The following is a 21,934-nucleotide window of genomic DNA, read 5'->3' on the forward strand; positions in this document are numbered from 1 at the left end:
GACAGTTCACACAGGAGGCAGCTTTAATCCTGAACAGAACCTGTTCAAGAACCAGAAAAGGTGTTTTTTGTGGAAAAGGGGTCGTCCTGGTCCACACTTCTCTTCCCAATAATTTCTGTTTGGAACCATGATTGTTTTTTGAACCATGATTTTACCTGCTCTTACTATCCTACAATCAGATTTAGCTGTATACATGTACTACATTCTAAATGACTACATAGCAAGCTGATATTGAAACTAAATGTTACAGTATATACAAAATATATTTTAAATTACATTTCAGTGATCTTATAGTTTATAGATCTATAGAGTTTCCTCGCTTCCATAGTTTGAGAACCAGTGAAGTAGTAACAATAATATAAGCTACAATTTCACACCACAACTGATCTGTTCATCCATTCATCCTCATCTTTAGTCCTCAGCAGTCTGTAAAAACGTTCTGATTTGATTTTAGCAGTCTATACCATTGTAGCACTGTCCTCCATGTTTGTTTTCCTATGTTAATACCAGTGGGCATGACCAAAGCGATGCAGTGTCACACCTACATCCTGCTTCTTAGTGTGTTAGATCATGTAAACACAAGACCCAGAGCATAACCAACAGATTATTATTGGCTGTACGGCCCGATCCGTACATTATGGTTGACTGTACTGAGCATGCGCAACTCTCCACGGAGAAGCGAGATGGCTCACTTAATTCCATCATCAGTTCCAGAAAAAACAATTAATTGAAAATGTTATTTATCAAGACTTTAAAAAAAAAAAAATGTATTGTCTTCTGGATGTATGAATGAATGTGAAAGAGTTCGGTCTAGACCTGCTCTATTTGAAAAGTGTCCTGAGATAACTTCTGTTATGAATTGGCGCTATACAAATAAAATTGAATTGAACTGAATTGAATTGAATTGAATTGAATTGAATTGAATTGAATTGAATTGAATTGAATTGAATTGGATGCAGTCTGATGATGTAGCCTATATGCGAATATATATGGTGACTTACTTATTATTTCAGATGCTAATATTAGCAAAAGTGCACCAAAGTTTTGTTAAGGTATTAATGTTACATTAGATAATACTGAGACATAAGGATTTTTTTATATTAAAAAATAAAATGATGCATCATCTTTTTTGGAGCTGATAAATATAAGTAGCAAAGTGAGTCATCTTGTTTCCTACTTATCTCTGTTGAGAGTTGTACATGTGCAGTACTGATAAACATACTTTCCGACGCACAGAAAATCCTAATGTGTTAATGTGTGACACCATCTGTAAAAGAAACAGATCTGGCAGGCTGGGCACATCTGTTACCTACATCAGGATCTCAGAGGTTTTTATGATTTTTGTTACATTTAAAAAAAAATAAAATCTAAAAATTATATATATATTTTATTACAATTCAGGCCAGGTCAACACCAATACGTATATGTAGTAAGCAGTATGAATAAGTAATGAATAGTCAAAGTTTATGAGGTTACCTTTCTTAGTTTAGATATCTGACAAGTTGCAGAAATGTTGATACTGAGACTATATCAGTGACAACATTTAATTGAACGAAATCACAATCTTTCCTAACTTTAAGCAGTGCTTTTGTTGCAGGAGTCTGGATGTGAATTATGAACTGTGGTGTGACAGTCCTGCACCTTGTACTCCTAACATCCACCCTAACCCTCCATGACTATACCGTGTTACATAAATGTAGTGTTTCAAAAACGTTGTCTCTGAACATGATTGAACAGGATTGCACTAACTAATGCAACAATTTCATTTCAGTTCAAAATGCGAAAATAAGTCAATGACAGCCAAATGTAAATTAACACAAAGCCCAAAGCTAATACAATACGGACAACACAATAGGATAGACAATGCAATTCCCAAAAGTCAGCTTTTCATAAAATTATACTTGCTATTAAAGTTTGGTAGAGAACACAACAACCATATGCATTTTAGTTAAATGCATGTTTAAGTGCTATGCTCAGTCTGGTGATAGTCTGTTTGTTTAGCGTTCCATGGGCAGACCCAAACTAGCACCCAAACCAGCCTTACTACGTTCACACGGATTCAGGCAGGACAGCCTAGGAAAAAAAAAAGTGTATTACGGAATGGCAGGAAGGCGAAACAAATCATGCATGGTGATACGTTGCTATGATGTTGTGTTGTTTACAAAAAATAGAATCAAATGGATTAAAAAACATATTGTGAACTTAGTATTGGGAATTGCACTGAATCACAAGCTGAGTATATCGTTAGATTTCTATAATTTATTAATTATTAGCATTTCAGTGTCCAGAATGGTTTTAAATTCTGTTGCTTTATCGGTATTCTCTGCCAGCCTGTCCAAGTATTGTGTGTGTATCAAAATTAAATTAAAATAGGGAAGAATCAACTTCATTGTCAAATGCAATCATACAACATATCGTGAAATTTTTTCCCTGCATTTAACCCACCCTATATTAGCAGCTGGGGCCCGCCCACTCGGACCCACTCCAATCCTTTTCTCGTCTTAACAACTGTGCACTAAACTTGGCCTCAGTTTGAGTTCATTTAGACAGAAACTAAACCAAATACTTCAGTTATCATTCATTGTCCATCACAGTCTCAATAAAAAGAGTTGTGCTCTGTGCACTCTCCTCTCTTCTTCCTCTGCCCCTGCACCTGGTGTCTGCCCTTATTATAACTGCTTACTGACCATTCCAGGAAACTGTGTCTGAAATGTAACATCTAAGAGAAGCGGATGTAAAATCTGCTGCACACAGGGAGAGATGCTGTAGCAGAGAGAATCAGTGAATGAGGAAAAGAAAGAGAAACACAAATTAAAATGTCTGTTAGAAAGTGACTGACCTGCAGCCCTCAGCACCACAACGCAAGACGAAGGAGTGCAACAACCTCTTTTGCAAAACTCAGCAGCTCCAGTGATACCATTGAAGCAGCAACTATAAAACTATATTCGGCCTCATGCAGGTATATTCCTGCTGACTGTTGTCACTTGTAGTACTTTCATATCTGATCACCAGAGGCCTCAGTTATAAAATGGACTTAAAATCAATTTTGATCTTATAAATATGACTTACACAGAAATTATAAGCAGTTCTCTATAAAACGTTGTGATCACACTATTCACCAACACCACTTATGTTAGTGAGAAATCCTGTCTTTTGGTATATGGCTGTTCCTGACTAAACCCTCATTTGTGCAAGAATTATATCAAGTTACAAATTCACTTCTTGCAACAACGTCAGGAATGATCTTAAGACTACCTTCAAGTATATAAGTATATGCGTAAGAACAGTATAAATGTAAGAACATTTTTATGAATGGGGCCCCACATATTTATATGTTTGGGTGCTTGTATTTGCAATGTGTAGTGTGCCATTCGCTGACTCTACAGTGCACCATCAGTCTTCACCTTATGTTTCCTCCTGGCCATCCCTCCTGTCTGTTTGTTGTTCCTCCACCAGCAGCAGCCAGTCTGTGTCTCCCTCCCTACCGGTTTGGTTTCCTCTCTGTGCAGGGATTGGGGTCACAGTGGGACCCATACAAGCTCATTGTGTCCCCGCCTGTCTGGAAAGAGCCCAACTTCAACCTCTGACCACCTTCACACCCCTTAAATGCTAATTTCTCACAGCCAATTGATCACTGAACACATTTTTGCTGTACAACTGCTTTACAGTCCTATCAGGAAGCTGCGATGTTGCGATCGCAATAAATAACTCAAATTCAACCCATATCTGGTTTTCCCATCCTTTTGGGTGGGAAAACTGAGATTTCAGAAAGTTGTGACATATTCACATAAACCTACATTAGCATGTGTTGTGCAAATCTGCTGTGGAAACGAGTAGCTACAAGTGAAAAAATCTAAATATTTAATTCCACATATTTATCTTGCTTTAATTGGTAGACAAAGTCGATTTTCTTTTAAAACACAATGACTCACAAAATTAAACTTAACAGTTTGGAAAAAGGCAGGTACTTTCAAAAAAAATTCTCAGCAGGTGATTGGATGAACCATCTATCTATCACTGTCTATCACAGGCTTCAACCAATCAGATCAACAAACCATATAACATAGTCAAATGAAAAGTGAAAATATCTTGCTTTTCCATGGAGAAAAGCCTTCAGTACTGTTCTTTTCTCTGAAAAGATTCTCCAGTTCTGATATAAGTGATGCTAGCAGCAGCTACGCTTTAGCAGCCACAGCAACAGTCTCTTCTCACTGTGTCACACCTAGCGTCCAACCCCGTAGCTGCCAGTACTTTCTCAAAGGACGCTGATTGGTCTAGTACTAGTTTGATTGAAGCCTGGTGGCAAGATGGAATCTTACATGATCTTGTGATTTCAGTCCAGTTGCCTCACAAGGTTACTGAATATGGGAACCTGGGAAAAAAATGTGGAGGATACTGAGCAGTAAATTATATTTTTCTGCTTCCAGAAACAGCTTTGTGTCTGAGATCTACTTAAAGAATGAACTAATCCGTATTGGAATATTGATGATTGAGCAGAGCACTATTTTCAAAGCATATGCTGTCACAACTGGCAGTTTTATCATCGTAGCCAGCAGCAGAATATATGCCACAGTTACTTTAGGACATGTACCCACTAAGATCAGTGTCTGACTACTTGATAATTCCCCAACTGTTGTTTTTCTGAGACTCAACATTCACTTGTTGAATAGAAACCCCTTAGAGAAAAAGTGTTATTTTTATATCCTTGCATCCCTCTACTCTTATTGCATAAAGTTTGGTCACTGAGCTGCGACATTAACTTGTATTCTAACAAGATTAAAATATATTTGTCCTGGAGATTAGCATAGTTAAGTCTCCCTCTTTTTTTGGCTTTTTGGGGAGGCTGCAGCAGGCTTTGATCATTGTAGCGCGGCAAGGCCCAGGCTTGGCCTGGCCATCCGAGGCCTGGGTGTGAAATTGGTCTGATGTCATCCCCCATTCTCCACCTTCACCAGCTTTTAGCAGCCGTAATTATATTTCCGCCACAAAGCCTCCGTCCCCTTCATTCCATATTCCAAGTTTGACTAGGAAGCATTTAGAGAACTATGGCTAAATTACTCAGTGGGGGGAAGGGGACTGGATGGGCCATCTTTTGTCTGACTGACACACAGGGGACATCAATACTTTGTGATATGTACTTTTCTTTTCTCTACTCGTCTGCCCTTTGCCTCTGCTAGTTGGAGAGGTTAAGTTTATGACAAGAGGATGGATGAACTTTGGGTAAATAAGATTTTTTAGGATGTTTTCCCCATTGATATTCTTTGAGCCAGAAAACGACAGGACCTGTTGCTGGAATGTTACTGTAGACAAATTTAGCAACATTTGAGGAAGTGTCTCAACAAGAAAACAAGACACTTTTTCTTGGTTTCACTGTTAGCGCCCTCTTTTGAGAAATGTATATTTAGAACTTGAGAATGATTACAACAAGAAAAGTGCATGTAGATTGATAGTGTTGTTAGGTGGTAGGTTAGGTAAGATTTCTAGTACAATAAATGTTAGGCTTGTTGTAACCTAGTGCTGGTGGGATGTACAGGCAGTGAGAGCAATGTGTCTAATGTTTGTTTGTTAGTTGGTTTTGACTTGCAGTAAAAACTTCTGCTGAATGTAGTTACCGAATTTTTAGGGCTATCCCTGACTAAAGGTTTTCCTAGTACACTATTAGTCATTAGGTTAAGCTAATAATCGACTAGTCGTGCATGTTTATGATATTCCTTTAATTATATAAAAAATCTAAATATTTTAACAGCTTATTTAATGATAATGGAAAAGCAGTTATGTTATTTCAACACAGTATAACATCACACAAGTCTCGTTCCAAAAACGATACAATGGATGTTGTATAACATCAACAGATACTTATTAACTCACTACAAAGTCGCTTCTCTTACTCGGTTTCATCCCTCTCCTGTTCCTGCCTGAACCCGCCGTGTCTTCATCCCCAGAGTCAAAGTCCCGGTCAAATTGCTGTAAATCAGCTGGCCTCCCTTGGTCTAGGAGGCTGTGAGCCTAGTTCTGTTGTGCGCTTGCCCCGCCACAGTTCTGTTGATCATTCTGGCCCCGCTTCTTGGACCTAACTGTCCAGATATAGTCAGCTAATAGGACTGCTAAGGAGCTAGTGGCAGCAGCTAATACAGTTAGCAAATGCAGCAGTGCACCAGTAAGAGACTTCCTGTGTTACAAGAGAAAAGGTCTGTGTTGCAACAATCCCCTGATATTTCTGTCCTTGTTTTTGTTCATCTGCCTCTATCTGAGTGATGATAAGTGGATCGACTGAGACCCTTCTCATCGAATAACGGTTAAGTCTACTATAAGGGGGCAGCCCTTGTATTTTTACAATGTTCCATATATTGCCCCAATCTTTCTAAAACATGGGATTTGAATGTGAGATTAACTAATCTTAACTCAAGTGCTGATGAAGACTACGAGATGCAGCTGAGAGCTCTGAAACAGCTAGTAAGTGGACCTTGTTGAAATTGTTTTCTTACACATTCTCCCAAAGGACAGAACTTCACAGATCTTCGTGCAGTTTACAGCAGAGAAAAGAGTAATGGTAATGGTAAATGGACTGTACTTATATAGTGCCTTTCTAGTCTTTCGACCACTCAATGCGCTGTACACTACATGCCACACTCACCCCATTCGCACACATTCATACACTGATGGCAGTGGCTGCCATGCAAGGCGCCAACTGCTCACCAGAACGGAAACTAATCATTCATACACACTCATAGACCGATGCACAGCAATTTGGGGTTCAGTATCTTGCTAAAGGATAGCGAGAGGAGCTGGGGATTGAACCGACAACCATCCAGACCGCTCTACCTCTGAGCCACAGTCACCCCACAATGCACCCTGCACTCAGACAACTGATCAAACTTAATGAAAAAACACTGACTGCAGTTTGTAACATGAAGTGTGTTCGTTCTGAAACTATGTGAGGTTATAATTTAATATTTTTTCTAAAATTTAAAAAGAGGATTGTTTTCAGCTCACTAGAATTGAAAACCACATCCTAAAATGTTCATTGGAAACGCAGAGTGCATTTTATGTAGTGAGGCGCAGCGTAAAGCACAGTATCAGTATTGCTTCAAACGCAGTGCTTGTCAGACCTTTCAACAAAACTAAAAACCCCTCCTAGCACACTTTTCTGATGTTGAAATTGGGGGAGCTGTGTCTGACATGGTTTGTAACTTTCCAAATATTACAATCTGACAAGCTGAACACCTCACACAGTGACTGACCAGGTGAGCAGAGATGTGAATGTAGATAAACAGCAGTCCCTCCACAAAATTGCGATGTTGCATTTGCAACTGTTGCAGTAGTTAGTAGTTTCCTGCACAAACGATGAGCTATATGTTACCAAACTCACTTGTTTTTAGTTGTGAAGATGTAGACAGGTGCGATGCGTTTTACATTGACACTCCAAACAGTTTGCATTTATACTCACTGGAACAAGTTGCCTTTGTGCCATTATGCAAATAAAAAGCAACTATTTGTGCAATTTTGATTTTCAACATGGCGGACTCCATGGCAGGCAACCTGCTAAATCTGTAGATTAAAAACGTCTCATTCTAAGGTAATGAAAACACAACATTTCTTATTTTCAGGTGATTACAGACTGATGAAAACATACCTATCATATTCCATTTCTGACTATCGAAATGAATAAATGTTACACACTGGACTTTTAAACTGATATAGATTTTTTTAGGTGTTTGTTTTTAAAGTTTTTCTGCCGCCCTCATCCACAGCCTACTTCAAAATACCGAGCTACCCCTTTGACTAGTTGACTACCAGGAAAACAGAAGAATGGATTTATTCCAAACGGTTTAATTGTGTTTTTATAATTATATATGAAAATTCTTGACATTTCAGAACACAATTGAAAAAAATATTTTTTAGATTTAACAGAAAATAATTTATATAAAATCAGAGCATGATAAAAACAAGTGAAAGTCTTCTCAAAGTCCGCAGTGCTTTGAATTTGGAATATCCCTGATCTCCACAGCGGGAACCGGAGAGGACAAAGATGTCCATTGCTCACCATTTCTTGGCTGTAGTGTCGGCACCTACTGCTTTTTGCATGGACACCCAAAGCATTTTGACCTTCATCCAGGTTTTCTGCCCACGTCCCCAGCCCCCAACCCTCGACACACACACACACACACACACACACACACACACACACACACACACACACACACACCTTCCTCTCCTACACACACCCCCTACACCCCCTTTGGACTGACAGCCCCACACTGTGCATAGAAACCCAGCTCACAGCGTTTCCCCCCTTTTCCTCACTCAAGTCAAGAGGAGCTCGGCTCATCAAGTCAGGGACCGTTGGGCGTTACTTCCACATACAAGCCAGCTAAGAAAGGAAATGCAGATGAGGGCTCCTGCTGCCATTCACAGAGTCCAGGTCAATGCTGCTGCCGCTACCAATGGACAAGTCACAGACAACTCTCTCGCTTTTAGTTGATGGATCTCCCTCTACCCTCCATGTTTCTCTCTCCCTCTCTGTTTCATTTTTCTCGACTGTTTCTCCACATCGCTCAGATGCTCAGGTAAACAGCACACAGAAATGAACAGATGTGTGAAAGTTCTGAGATTTCAGCGACACCATTGGTTGCTGGATCTGTTGTGGAGAGGAGGAGGTTTTTCAGGTTTTTTGACTTCACAGCTTTTAGCTTTTGTAAGTCTTAGCCATGCATGTTTTAAGCTGCAAAGTTCTGCCTGTCGTGTGACTTTTCAAACTGATCAGGACAAGGACATGAAATCAAAGTAATGACTGAGTGGCTTGTAGTTTCCAAATTTCCAAAACTTTGTGCCATTCTTATAAAATAGGCAGAGGTGGAAAGTAATGCAGTGCAAATAGTACTAGTATTTTCATGTAACATGTAATATGTTCTTTATTTCTTTTTTTGACAACTTACTTTTACCGCCTACTTTTTTACACAAATATCTGTACTTTCTACTCCTTATACTTTCAAAACCGGCTCCTTACTTTAGTTTTAATGCATTTGAGGGTAATTAGATTTTTTTTTCACCATTGCATGACAGACGTAACATGACCAAAACGCAGAAAACGATGTAAAAGGCATAACGACGTAACAAAACATTTCATTCAGCATTGCACATTAACAGACGGTAGAAATGTCCTTCAGAGAAACCAAGAAAGTACTTTTACTTGAGTAAAGAATCAGTACTTCTACTTTTAAGTCTTTTTTTACACAAGTAAGCAACACAATATGAAACCCACTTTAGAATTAGAACACAACTGATCACTGAGGAATAATGTCAGGTTAAAAGGGCATTGGTGAGGCCATCATGAGGCCAGCATTGAGTTCTGGGTGACAAATTCCCAGAAATTTGACCACTACTAAATTCATTGCTTTGCAGTAATAAAGCACAGTGTAGCCTCAAATGTGTAAGACACTTTAGTATTATAGCGTTGAGTCCAAATGGAGCAGAAATGCAGGAGGATTTTCAATACTCTATGGTGTAAAGTCATGGAAAGGGGAAAACTCATTTAAATTGACTCAGACACTCTGTTACTAGTCAGCCAAATTAAAACATAAGCAAAAAAAGCTCTAAACCACTAAAACCAGGTGGTTACATGTGTTCAATTGTTTTGGGTCACAGCAATCAGCTCCCACTGATCCTTCCATTCTTAAAGCACAGTGGATCTGTAATCCTGGTTTCTTGCATCTTGTCACATTTATGTTTAACTAGTAACATGTAAGATCTGTGACCTCTCATCACAATCAGAATAAGGAAAATGACTGCAAGTAAAATGCACTTTTTCCCGAATGTATAAATGAATGTACTGTATGCTTTATGTATGCACCTGTTTATGTCACAGTGTTCTCGACACAGAGCATTGCCCTATTTGACATGTGGGGCAGCTATGCATTCAGTCTGATATCAATTACATGACATGCATTTTTGTTATATTAGTGTACACTGTAAAAATAAAGTTCATTAACAGTCTGGTTAATCTCAATGTTCACTTTAAAGTGGCGCCAGTTAAAGTAAAAATTATGTTAAAAAACTTTGTCATGATTGTATTTTTTTTTTAGCTGGTTAAGGAAATAGTGGTTAAATAACTGCATGAGTTATAGACCTGCAGGCCCTGTCTAGATAGAAATATAGCAGAACTGGCACCTGTTAAACGACTGAGTTTATTATTTTTTTTAAATAAAAGATCCCCTAATGTATTAGGACATGCATACAAATCATCTACTTGGGGCAGTAATGTATCTACTACTAATGGCATCTACTCCTTCTAACTCATTAAAACTTCCAGAATCTATGAATATGCAAATGTTGTTCATTTCTAAAGTTGCATACTGGACCAGAGTTGACTTCCAAACTATTTGTGATGTCACAAATCATGCTGGTAGGCCCCACCCCTTAAAATCAACCCCTTTTTAATGAGCACAGAGAAACGTTCCACTTTCAGCAGATGATTATGAAAACATCCTTGTAGTGTCAAACTCTGCACAGCATTCAAATGGCACACTGTAGGAACAAGAAGGAAAACTCAAGGGGGGCTTTAAATTTGAAGGCACCTGCCTTACAATCAGGGATTCCCTTTATATAATGCTAGCACAAATGAGTGTTTAGTCAGGGATAGCCATGGTTACTTCTTTCTGCTGGACACACTATCTAGGAACAAGAAAAAAATATTTTTGACCTGAGGGGGACTTTAAGTAAATTATAAGGCTGAACTACTTTTCGTGACAAATGCAGTATTAAACCAAAGCAAGGTCATTAGTGTTGAGAATGAAGTTTTGATGACTGGCAGTTTCCTCCATGTTGTGTCTGCCGTCCTCAGCTCTTGTTATGCTAGTCATTACCTAGATATTTCAATGAAACCATCCGCAGACTCGTTAAATCAACTTCACCTTTAATGTGTGGTTTTTTCTATGATGTGTGTTTCGGCTTATATAATAAAATATTAACCTCTGTAAAGTCACATTTGCATTGTTGTCTTTTATTTATCATCACACCATTATGATATAAATTATTTACACGTCATATAAAAGAGAACTTCAGCTGAGAGTGTAGGGGGGAATGTGAAATACTGAACTCATTATTTTATCTTTAAAAATCCTGATGTCAAAATCCTATTATAGAAAACACAGCTGCTCTTTCTTTAAAACACTGTAAACACTGTAAATATGTTTTTAGCTTTATCACTTGTAAGGCAGATGCTTGTCCAGGTTTGTGACTGAATGCAAGAAAAGTAGAAGAAGAAGAAAAAAACATTCACAGCATCGTAAGACCACGATTTGGTTTGGATCCATGCGGGTTCTACCCGACAGAGGCCCGTCAGATGTGGCGTTCAAACAAAGTTATTGCAGGAAAAATAAGTTATGTAAACACTCCAGAGCCCCGTCTCCACATGGCTGTAGATGTTCGTTGTATTATAAATAAGAATATAATGGTCTTTGATAACAACAATTCAAACGTTGCCTGTTTTCTACAACATTCAGAAGGACATGGTAGCCTGTAGGTCCATGCTCTGGCCGGACGGTTGTTTGGGACATATGGGAATTATTTAAAGGGATTTGGGCTAAAAGTTGATTTGGGAAAAATCCAAATGTGCCTGTAATTTAAATGGACATATTTTCAAATGAGTGCGTGACAGAAAATAAAAAATAAAAACGAATATCATCTTTTTTCAGCACCTAAAATCACACAAAAAATTCCAATCAAGGCTGGAATAGGCTGTTGTGTTTGTGAAGACCAGCTTCTGTAAAGCAGACCTCTCATTCCGGATATAAAATGTTACATTCGGCTACGTTGACACCAAAACAACCAGACCTGCAGGTAAACATTCACTACAGTATAGGCTATATGCAGACAGAACACAATAAGAACGAAGGAGAAAACAGCCGAGAAAAGTACAACACAGACAACACAAAGTGGGCTATTTTCTCCATACACAGTTCGCAGAATGCAGCAGGAAGAATCTTTGGATTTCAGCATATAGTTTTCATTAACAATAAAGTTCATCACACACATGGCTGTATTGCGCATGACGGCTGTCCAGTCCACTCCCCCTCCCCCTTTTTTTTTTTTTTTTAAAACATCAGAGATATTTTTGTAGTAGCATCACGGTTCACACATACTTTGTCTCCACTGAAAATTTGAATTAGTCTAAATTTAATGTCGGATGGTAAAATTCCATATGTAAACACCCGACTTAAGATTCCACAGTGTATTGTTCAAACGTTTGTTCTGGCTGTCCATCGTTCTGACCTCAGGGGCGGATCTAGAGAAATATTCATGGGGTGGCATGGAGACTATACGGGGGGGCAGAAATGTATGCTGATTTAATCACAAACAATTACTCATATCAACATTTCCTTTCCCCCCAAATGAAGCTGTTTGAACTCAAAAACATGACTGTGACACATTCGTGAAGCATTGAATAGAATTAATTAAGTATGGCATTAGAAATCAATACATTGATTTATTTTCACATCTGCAGATATTTTTGTCTTTTTTCACTTTGTCTAAAATGTGGCCATAACAGATTCAATTAATTTCTGTTGTAATTTATTTTTAAGATTAATCTACATTTTTGCGTTCAATTTGGCAGCATTTGACACAAGCCCCTGTCTGCTGACCCTCCCCAGCACCTGTCTGACCCTCCCTTTAGGCTGCATAAAATCAGAATAGCTGGTTGTTTCTCACAAGAAAGCACAACTCACTGAGTTTGGATTTCTGAGATAATGTTACCTGATGTCATCTTAATATGGTGGGGTATAATCAAAGTAATGATGCCTAACATCAAAGTCAGTTTCATTCCGAATTTAAGCCTAAAGGGTGTCCCAAAAATGAACTTTATTGCCTCATCTGATACATTTGAACTAACAATGAATACATGCTTTCCAGCACCAACCAAATTGTCTATATGACTTTTTTTTTCTCAGTTAGTGACCACCAATTATGAAATGTGGCTTTTATGTGCCAAACACGGAATGTACTTTGAAAACCATTGATGAAGCGTAATGATAGCTAAAACTGGACAGTGGGGCCGACAACAGTTTTATTCGGACCTCTAGATGCACCGTGGAAATGTCCGACTTCTGGGTGGGACATCACCAGCACAATCTTTGACATGGATTGGACATCGTCATAACAAACCTACAGCCCCGCATACTCACACACACACACACACACACACACACACACACACACACACACACACACACATTCAAAGGATAAACAAAATGTCACAATATCATGTGTCTCTGGTTGGGTTTTAAATATGAATGCTGGTACTGAAGTGGTTTTATTGCATGGTCCAGAACCCCCCTCCCTCCCGCCATTCCTTCCCCTTGTGTCTCATCTAGTCGCTGTCCGACTTATTGGCGTCCTTGGCCGTGGAGTGGTTGTACAGTCCCTGCGCCATTAGATGCAGCGCCAGAGAGTTTTTATTCCCGGTAGTTTTCTTGATTTTGGCCCGCTTGTTCTGAAACCAGATTTTGATCTGAGACTCGTTGAGGCCAAGTTCCTGGGCCAGGCTCTGCCTCCGTTGCTCGGTCAGGTACCGGTTGCTCTGGAACTCCGTTTTTAACCGGTGCAGCTGCTCCGCGGTGAAGGCCGTCCGGGGCCGCTTGTCCTCTTTACTCGGGGTCGGCGCCTTCTTTGGTTTACGGGATCTTGGCCCTTAGGTGGGGGTGGGGGGAGACAAAAGTAACAGTCAGTGGTTAGTACTTTTAAGCTTTGTTACGTTTAAAAATCACAGATAGGTGTAAGAAAGGGCACTGCATTAAATAATGTAGAAATACGCACGTTTTACGCGTCATATAAATACATGAATAAAATCTTTTGTTGGGTGACACCTGTCAGGTAAAGAATGTCTTCCACTATTAAGGGATTGAATAACGGTTAATGGAGTTAATTGATATAATCTCTATATAGGATAATATTCCTTTTTATTTCTACAGAGCCACTGGGTGTTGGGTCAGGAGGGTCTTTTTGGGTCAGTTATTCATTTTGGTATAATTCTGCTAAATAAATATAGATTTGAAATTGCAAAGTGGTAGACTTGTAGCTTTTTTTTTACTGGTAGTGTGATTATTCGAGAGAAAAGTCACCAACCAGTCTCCTGAGCACAATGGGTACTATCTGACTTTTCTTTATCAAAACTTTTTGATGAAGAGTTTTCTACTCATTTATGATATATTTTATGATACTTTATCATTTTGCTGTACTTGCAAGAATCCACTGGGGTTAAATATTTGACAATATATTATAAAAACGACAAGCAAACCCCCCCCTTTCACATATTTAACCCTAATACATAGATATATCACAGAGGCAGATCTAGAGGGGTGGCATGAGGTGACATCTGCCATCCCAGTTTGGTGTCAAAGGCTGTCAAATTGAATGCATTTATTTAGATTCATTTGAAATTAAGAAAAAGAGAAAGAAAAAAAAGTCTGAACATTTGGAAATAAGACAATGTATTGATTTCTAATGCCACCTTTAGATATTCCTATTCAGTGCTTTACTAATGTGCCACAATAATGATTTTGAGTTCAAACAGCTTCATTTGGGGTATCTTCTAAGCAAATATTGATGTGATTGTTTGTGATTATATATATAACTGTAAAATAAATGTGTAAGTATTCCACAACTGTAACTAGGAAATAAATGGAGGATATTCGGCAATACTTCAGAGCAACAACCCAACAGACTAGTGAGAAGGGTAGGAGGAGGAGGAGAGGGAGGAGGAGGGTGCAGATGGGGGTAGGGTTAGGACATATGATAGAGGATGGGGGAGTTAGGCGCCTCTTTCCTTGCCTGTTACCATAGGAACTATTTTTTAAAATAGTTTACTAAAAAGAGGAATGTCCCATTGTGTTTCTAGTATAATATTTGTATCATGATAACAAATAAGTGAATGGTTGGAAAAATCCGCTTTGGTAAAGTGTATAAATATAGCAGGCCTGAATCAATTGTGCTATCAAACAGTTCCTCTGTATACTATCAGCCACTAAACCAAAGACTGTGTTCGTTTTGACAACAATAAACACTGTTTATACATTGTAAAATGTTATAAAATCGTATATAATGTCATTATTGAGTCATTTCTTTAAAGTTATGGTTTGTCTAATGGCCTAATAATGCGGGAGGAAGCCGCAGCCTCCCTGACCTCTTTAAAGGCCTTTGTGGTCATTTCCATAAGCTCGGGCCTGGACCTCGATGGAAACTTTTTGTGTGTTTCCCTACAACAATAAAACGCACATTTCGGACTCGTTTTGCTTCGTCCAGAGCTCTTCCAACCGTCCCTTCGATAGATCGCCGAAAATATTTTCCACCTGCTTGACGGCTGGTTTGTTTTTCGCAGCTTTACAGCAGTATTTAAGGCTTTCTAAATCTCCACAAAGGAAAAGTCCAAGTGCACCATGCGCCCACTTGTAAAATAACCCCCCAGTCCGCAGCAAAGCATTCACTTTATTGATCAAAAGTAATAATATGTATTTCAGTGCAATGATGAAGCAACAGAGTTCAGAAGAGAGCGATGCGGCAATAGAAGGAAAAAGCTTTAAGGTAGTGATTACAAAATGCTTCAAATCATTTCATAGCCTAACAGGGAAATGTTGTCAAAATGTACTTTTTTATTTTGCTGGGGGTGAAAAGGATTTGAAGTTGTTTTTTTTGTCGTCGAGTATCTCTTTTTGGGACACACGGCCCTCACTTTTTATACCCCCCATTGTCAAAAAATATGCTAATGGATTATCAACAAAGAAAATTGAGGAACAATGGCGTTAAACTTGGTTTTACTTCACTTCTGCACATTTTACACTTCACTTTCGACTCGGGTTTAATTTCAACTCAACATTTTTCGATGACAGCTTGTCCTTTCGTCCACTTTATCTTTATTCTAAAGCCAAAATACAGATCGAAATAGACCCAGAGCAACTTCAGTTAGTTTCTAATTCGGATTTAAAGTATTTTTTTTTTGTGTGTGAAATATGTTGCTGTCTATTCTAAGAACCGTACTGTTATATTTTAATTATTGCAAGTCGGACATATTAAATTATAATAAATATCAGTTATAATGATCCAATAATTGGTTTGTCAATTGTTACAAGTGATATGTCTATTAAGTGTGTTGGGGGTCGCGCAGCTTAGAGAATAAAGCGTCCCTTTTTTTCTAAAGATTTATGCTCCGCAGGTTTAAAATGGTGCAGTCCGAGTTTATTCTGTCTGGAAGTAAAGTAATCGGCTCTTCTTTTTTTTTAAAACTGAATGAAGTTTATTTTTTTATTTTTTCATACCAAGTGGCGGAGCATTATTTTTCCACCAACCTGATGACGGACGGTCCGAGTAGCGGGTACAATAAACCCAGGCTGGCCACAGCATCGGTTTGGACGCAGGGGCCGGGCTGGCCTGAGGGCTGCGGCAGCGGTCCCCGCTGCTCCCCCGGCCCTTCACAGCCCCATCACCGGCTATCAGGTCAGGCCTCCTGGCCTCAGTGTCCTGATGCCGGTCGTTGGATGATCCCGTGTCCTCCTCCTCCTCCACCTCCTCCTGCACCTCGCCTCCTGCTCCACCCTGCCGCGGGTTGCCAGTTTTGGAAGACTTTCTCTCTCTGTTCACTCCCAGACTGTCTCCCTCCCGGACCAAAGTCCCGTCCTTCCTCTTGCGGCCGAAGTCCGGTCTTAAAATGTTATCGATGTAAAAGTTGGTGATCCTGTGGGACTGCTGGTTGCCAGGTGGCTGGAGGAGAGGCAGCACGGCCCGATTGGACTCGTCGTCGGAGTCCTCTGGGCGCTCTGGGTCTCGTCGTGCATTTTCTTCCATAATGATGATCACCCTCAGCACCTCTCTCTTTGCGCCCTTCTACAAAGTAGTAATTCCAATTTTGTGTTACGTCCTGTTCACTTTCGTATCAATTAATTATATATTTTTGAGGAAAAAAAAACAAAAACGCAATGAGAAAAAACGAATTCCTTTTTGGCAGAATAGTTGATATTGTTTTTGCTGTGGAAATGCGCCTCTTGTGATTTTGACAAAGAAAAATCATGCTTCACTTTGTGGTAAAAGCCTCCTCCTCATGGCCGGACTCTAATGCTCAGGTGTTTTGTATAAAAATAGTAAAAACTGTAGAAAGTCTGTTGAATTTTTACGGCTCCTTGCACACAATTACTGATGCTTCCAGCAGCACTAAGCTGCCCTCATAAAGACGCCGCTCAAATACTTTCACTACTGATTTTGACTCTCATTTCTGATTGGCTGTGAGGCGTGCGATGACGTGTGATACGGGCCTCTCAGACACGTGCCTCGGACCAATAGAGCTGGAGAGCTGGCGTCATGTGAGGTTCCCGGAATTCCCTGGGGGTGCAATCCACTCATGAAGCATTCAAGTTCCAGCGGAAATATCTGATTACTAGAACTTTTACAGGCACACCTTAAAGTTTGGATAGTGGGAAATAATTTGTGTTGCATTATGGACTGGAATCATTGACGGACTCAGGGTTTTTGAGGGAAGGGGCAAAAAAGAAGGCATCAGTGTGCAGAAAGTTGAGATGCATTTATTGTGCATAACAGCTAAATTCAATTCAATTAAATTTTATTTGTATAGCGCCAATTTATAACAGAAGTTATCTCAGGACACTTTTCAAATAGAGCAGGTCTAGACCGAACTCTTTAAAACATAATTTACAGAGACCAAGGCTTAGGATTAGCACTCCAGAGATAGTTTCTATCAGAGAGCATGTTACCCAGGGACACTGGAAGCCAGTAGAGTTGGGGGTGCTAAGACAAAGTCTGTCTATGTAATGATGTTTTACTAAATGTACAAAAGTCATGGTTTTGCATTTATTTGAATATTGTGGATAATTTATAACCAATTTCACAGTTATTAACAACATTTCCACAAACTTGTGAAACTTTTTAGCAAGTAAAACTGATTTGAAAAAGAAACAAGGCAAAATCTATTTCCTGCCATAAATACCAGTGTACACATGTGAATCCCAGTTTTAAAAAAAAGAAAGAAAGAGAAAGGAGAAAGTCAAAACTGTACCTGAAAACCTTAAGTCAGCTAATTCATAAAGGCCTGACTTAAGGTTACTTACTTACTTTTGATTTGTAGGTTACACTTCCAATACTGCAGCATCCTGTATTTCCCATTGAGCCTGAATGCAGCACAGGTTACAATCAACCTAAATCAAGGATCAAGGAAATATATCTATCTTTATGCAACTTGTATGATGGAATCAAAGTTTGCTGTCCCTTCATGCTGCACACATAGGGAACATAACAGATCATTTGATTTATATTAGAATAACGTATAAAATAAATACAATAAAACAATATATCCTATTTAGATACCTACATTATACACCCAACAACCCACTGTAAATATGATCAATAAAAGTATTTTGTCAACAGCTGATAGTCTTGTAATTTCTGTGATTTGTCAGCCATCACCTGGCTGTGACTGAGAGGGAGGGGTCATGGTACATGGGTCAGGGCTTATATCTCAGTCTCATGGTTGTCCTTTAAAGGCTCACTTAAGTTTTTGGATTATATTTCACAGCCATTTTCTAAATTAAATCTTTAACAGTTAGTTGTTGCCTATGGTCTTCGCTATTAAGATATGAGTGTGACAACAGATTAGTATTTTTGAGTTTAGATGTATTTGTTTACAGTAGATCATGGATTGTGCCTTTAAAGCAGCACAAGCCTTTAACAGTGTTTCATAATTTGAGCAGTTTCTCTAAAGCTGATTTTGTGTCTCAGGAAAGTAAAATCTCTTGACAGGTGAACTGTACAGGCTCATGGCCTGGTCTCAAGTCAGACAGCCATAGGGGGCGATATTCCTGTGCATTATTCTCATCTTTGGGGAATTTTGAAAATTAAATAAACTGATGTTTAAAAGGAACAAAAAGGCATCGCTCCAACATGATTTATTGTGGTTTGCTATAGGCCAAGTTATTTAACATGGTTTATTCTATAGTCTGTAAAAATGTAGGCCGTATAGTCAGGTGTCAAAAAAAAAATCTATTGCTTGTTGACTACATCACATTTTAGAACAATTTCAGTTCACCACTATGACAATTCTTCCTTAATGTTTTGCCAGGTCGAGGTAAATATGAACTGATCCTGTTCTGAATAGAGAAGGAGTGTTCAAAAGCAGCTAAGAAAGAGATGCATTTTGTCATAAGAGCAGGTTTCTTTTGGAAGAAACGTTGGCTCCAGTTAAAAATTCCACTTCAGTGAACAGTAGAGCAGGGGAGACAAGAGGTCAAACAGGGAGTGGACATGGAACTTTGGACTAACCATTTTATTGTTGCAACTAAAACTGATAACATGCAGCTCTATACCTTCCCAAATGTGGCATCCGATATGTAGAGAAAACAAGACAAGACAACCTAGATTCAGAATTAATGAACATAAACATGCTATCCATCATCTGATCCTAAAACAGCTATGGCTAGATACTTTACTGTATTCTATTTGGCCATTCAACGTGAATGCAGATATATCTTTTACCTTAAAACTCTAAAGCCATTTGGCTTACATTAACTTTTTTTTGCCTATTCCCATATGAGCTAACATTTGTATGTCTCGCTATATATCAGTAGTTGCATCAGAATCAGTTTTATTGGTATTATTGGTATTATTGGTATTATTGGTACAGGACAACAAGCTCAACAAAATGGACAAAGACTACTATGTACAGTTATACATATATACGCATATAAACAAACAAAAAACAATAATATTTGTAGACAGTAGACACTAGTGCAAAGGATGCTGAAATAAATATTGATGTGCAGGTTTCTTTATGTACATGAGGTAGGTAGACATTACAGTATATACATATATACATGCAGCTATATATATATATATATATATATATATATACAGTGTATACACATATATAGTATATGCAGTATATGCAGTATGCACAGCATAGGTAGATGTATTTGAATAATTGTATTGATATTTAAAAAAACAAACAACATTCAACAATGGAAAAATAAATAATAAATAGTTTACAGGTGCAGTAGATATTAGGGTCCAATGGTATTATTTTAAAATTGTTCATTACACTGTGAATGAACGTGAGAATGTGCTAATACTATTGAACTATATTATTCTGATGTGCTTGTAATGACTTGACCTGCTGGCAATTGACTTCATGTCAAGACCTACATCATAGGTGCACCCGTGAGGTAACCATATATTTATGCATGCTTCATTCTGCACCGGACTGGAACATTAGCACTCACTTCACATTGTCACTGTCTGTACAACATGTATTTAATAGAAATATTTAAACTTGAGTGTGAGCCTCTTTTTGTTCTGTATGCGTGAGTCATCCCTTGCTGGGCTGCAACCAACCTTTGGTTAACACACTCCTGTCTCTTTTCCGCGCAACTAAATTAGGAGGAAAATTCGTTTGGTGTTGTGTGCCTGAACGCAGCAGCTCAGGACAACTGGGTGACTGTGGACTGCTGAACTGGTAACAGTCACATTTAACCTATTGATTTGACACAAACTCATGTTTTCTGACCTGTAACGAACTTTCACTCTGATTAAAACACACGTTTGTTTCTTCTTCAGGTTCATGTGCAGAAAACATTATATATTTATTGAAATTAACTGTAAACACAATTAATCTTCAATAGATTAATTAATAAAGGCTAAGTTAATTCAAAAAGGGCAACTTGCCCTTTAATAGAGAGTGACTGAGTGGAGATTTGGTGTAGGTGATTTTAGTGTAATAACCAGTTTGTACCATCCGTTTGAATGTTGGATTAACGCAGGACAGCAGCAGCAGCAGTGGGGGTCAGAAGGACGTAACGTACCCACGTTTAAAAAATACAGTGAGTGCTGCCAAAGTGTGACACTTTCTGATCATTTACCTTCTGCGTCATTTCCCCAAAATTCATAGAGTAAAATGCTTAGGAGCTCTACTATACAGAATACACTAAACACACATTGGCCCTAAACCACATTAGCGCTACTGTCAAACTAGGACACTCAAAACGCATCATTGAAGTGTAGGCCTAATAAATGAAACACACAACAATAATAATATAAACAACAAAACAGTAACAATAATAGGCTGAATAAACATGACTGCATGAATCCAATCATCACATATGTTCATTATTCACACACCGTGAGCTGACGAGCTGCTACTGCTCAAAGAAAGAAAGAAAGAAAGAAAGAAAGAAAGAGAAAAGGTAAATCAGCTGTCAGAGCATTTCTTTATTTCACTTAGATAGATGCGCTCTTTATACACACTGTTCTCCATCCTCCCTCCCTCGGACCTCTACCTGTGCGCATTCAGCTCAGACAACGCTGCTGAGAACTTGATGTTTGCAGTGTATACATAGGCTACTTCTTTTTCTGTCGGCATTGGGCACACACACCCCCCAGACTCCCATCATTCTGTAGTGTTCTGTGGGCCAGTAATACAAATCACAATTCACAACGATCCTTACTGCCTGAAGTCAAGCAGCATAAGTTAATGTGCAAATACTACTGGCACATTGAGTGAGTTAAATACACTTAACTGGACGGGCCACTAAAAAAGGAATCATTTATGAGATTAAAATCTTAATCTGCAGATCAAACACAACGGAGTGAAATTATTTTGAAATCCAATCAGATCCCTGGATTCATTTTTGTAATCTTGGAGGAAACTAGTTTTGCAGATGTAAGCTTTTACCTTCAGCGGCTGGACATATTACACTACTTTGATTTTAACAAACAAAACTGGATTTTAACCGTCGTAAATCTGAATTATGGGAAGAAAGGGCACAATCGGGTTACCAATTTTGTGGAGTAGCCGAAAGTAATATAACTAGCAGTGTAACTAATTACTGTTGGCAGGGAGCAAAAAGTAAAGTAATTATATTAATGAGTGATGGGTGATGTGACTTTT

General features: G+C 38.7%; 2 protein-coding genes across 2 annotated transcripts in view; both read right to left on the reverse strand.

Moving 5' to 3' along the window:
- Positions 1-21,934, reverse strand: part of si:ch211-207d6.2 (sickle tail protein homolog) — a 286,466-nt gene that overhangs the window by 136,920 nt on the left and 127,612 nt on the right. The window lies entirely within an intron of this gene.
- On the reverse strand, positions 13,094-17,463 carry LOC127370140 (homeobox protein engrailed-2b-like). The gene is made up of 2 exons (XM_051411911.1): positions 16,338-17,463; positions 13,094-13,686 (listed from the first exon to the last, which is right to left on the reverse strand). The coding sequence occupies exons 1-2, from the start codon at positions 16,831-16,833 to the stop codon at positions 13,367-13,369; spliced, it is 816 nt and encodes a 271-aa protein (XP_051267871.1). The 5' UTR covers positions 16,834-17,463; the 3' UTR covers positions 13,094-13,366.

This window comes from Dicentrarchus labrax, unplaced genomic scaffold (assembly GCF_905237075.1).
Source record: "Dicentrarchus labrax unplaced genomic scaffold, dlabrax2021, whole genome shotgun sequence".
Taxonomy (NCBI): domain Eukaryota; kingdom Metazoa; phylum Chordata; class Actinopteri; family Moronidae; genus Dicentrarchus; species Dicentrarchus labrax.

Coding starts and splice junctions, on each gene's coding strand:
- LOC127370140 (XM_051411911.1), bottom strand. CDS start 16,833: ATGGAAGAAAATGCACGACGAGACCCAGAGCGCCCAGAGGACTCCGAC. Junction 13,687..16,337: donor CTCGGACCGTCCGTCATCAG/GTTGGTGGAAAA, acceptor CCCCCACCTAAG/GGCCAAGATCCCGTAAACCA.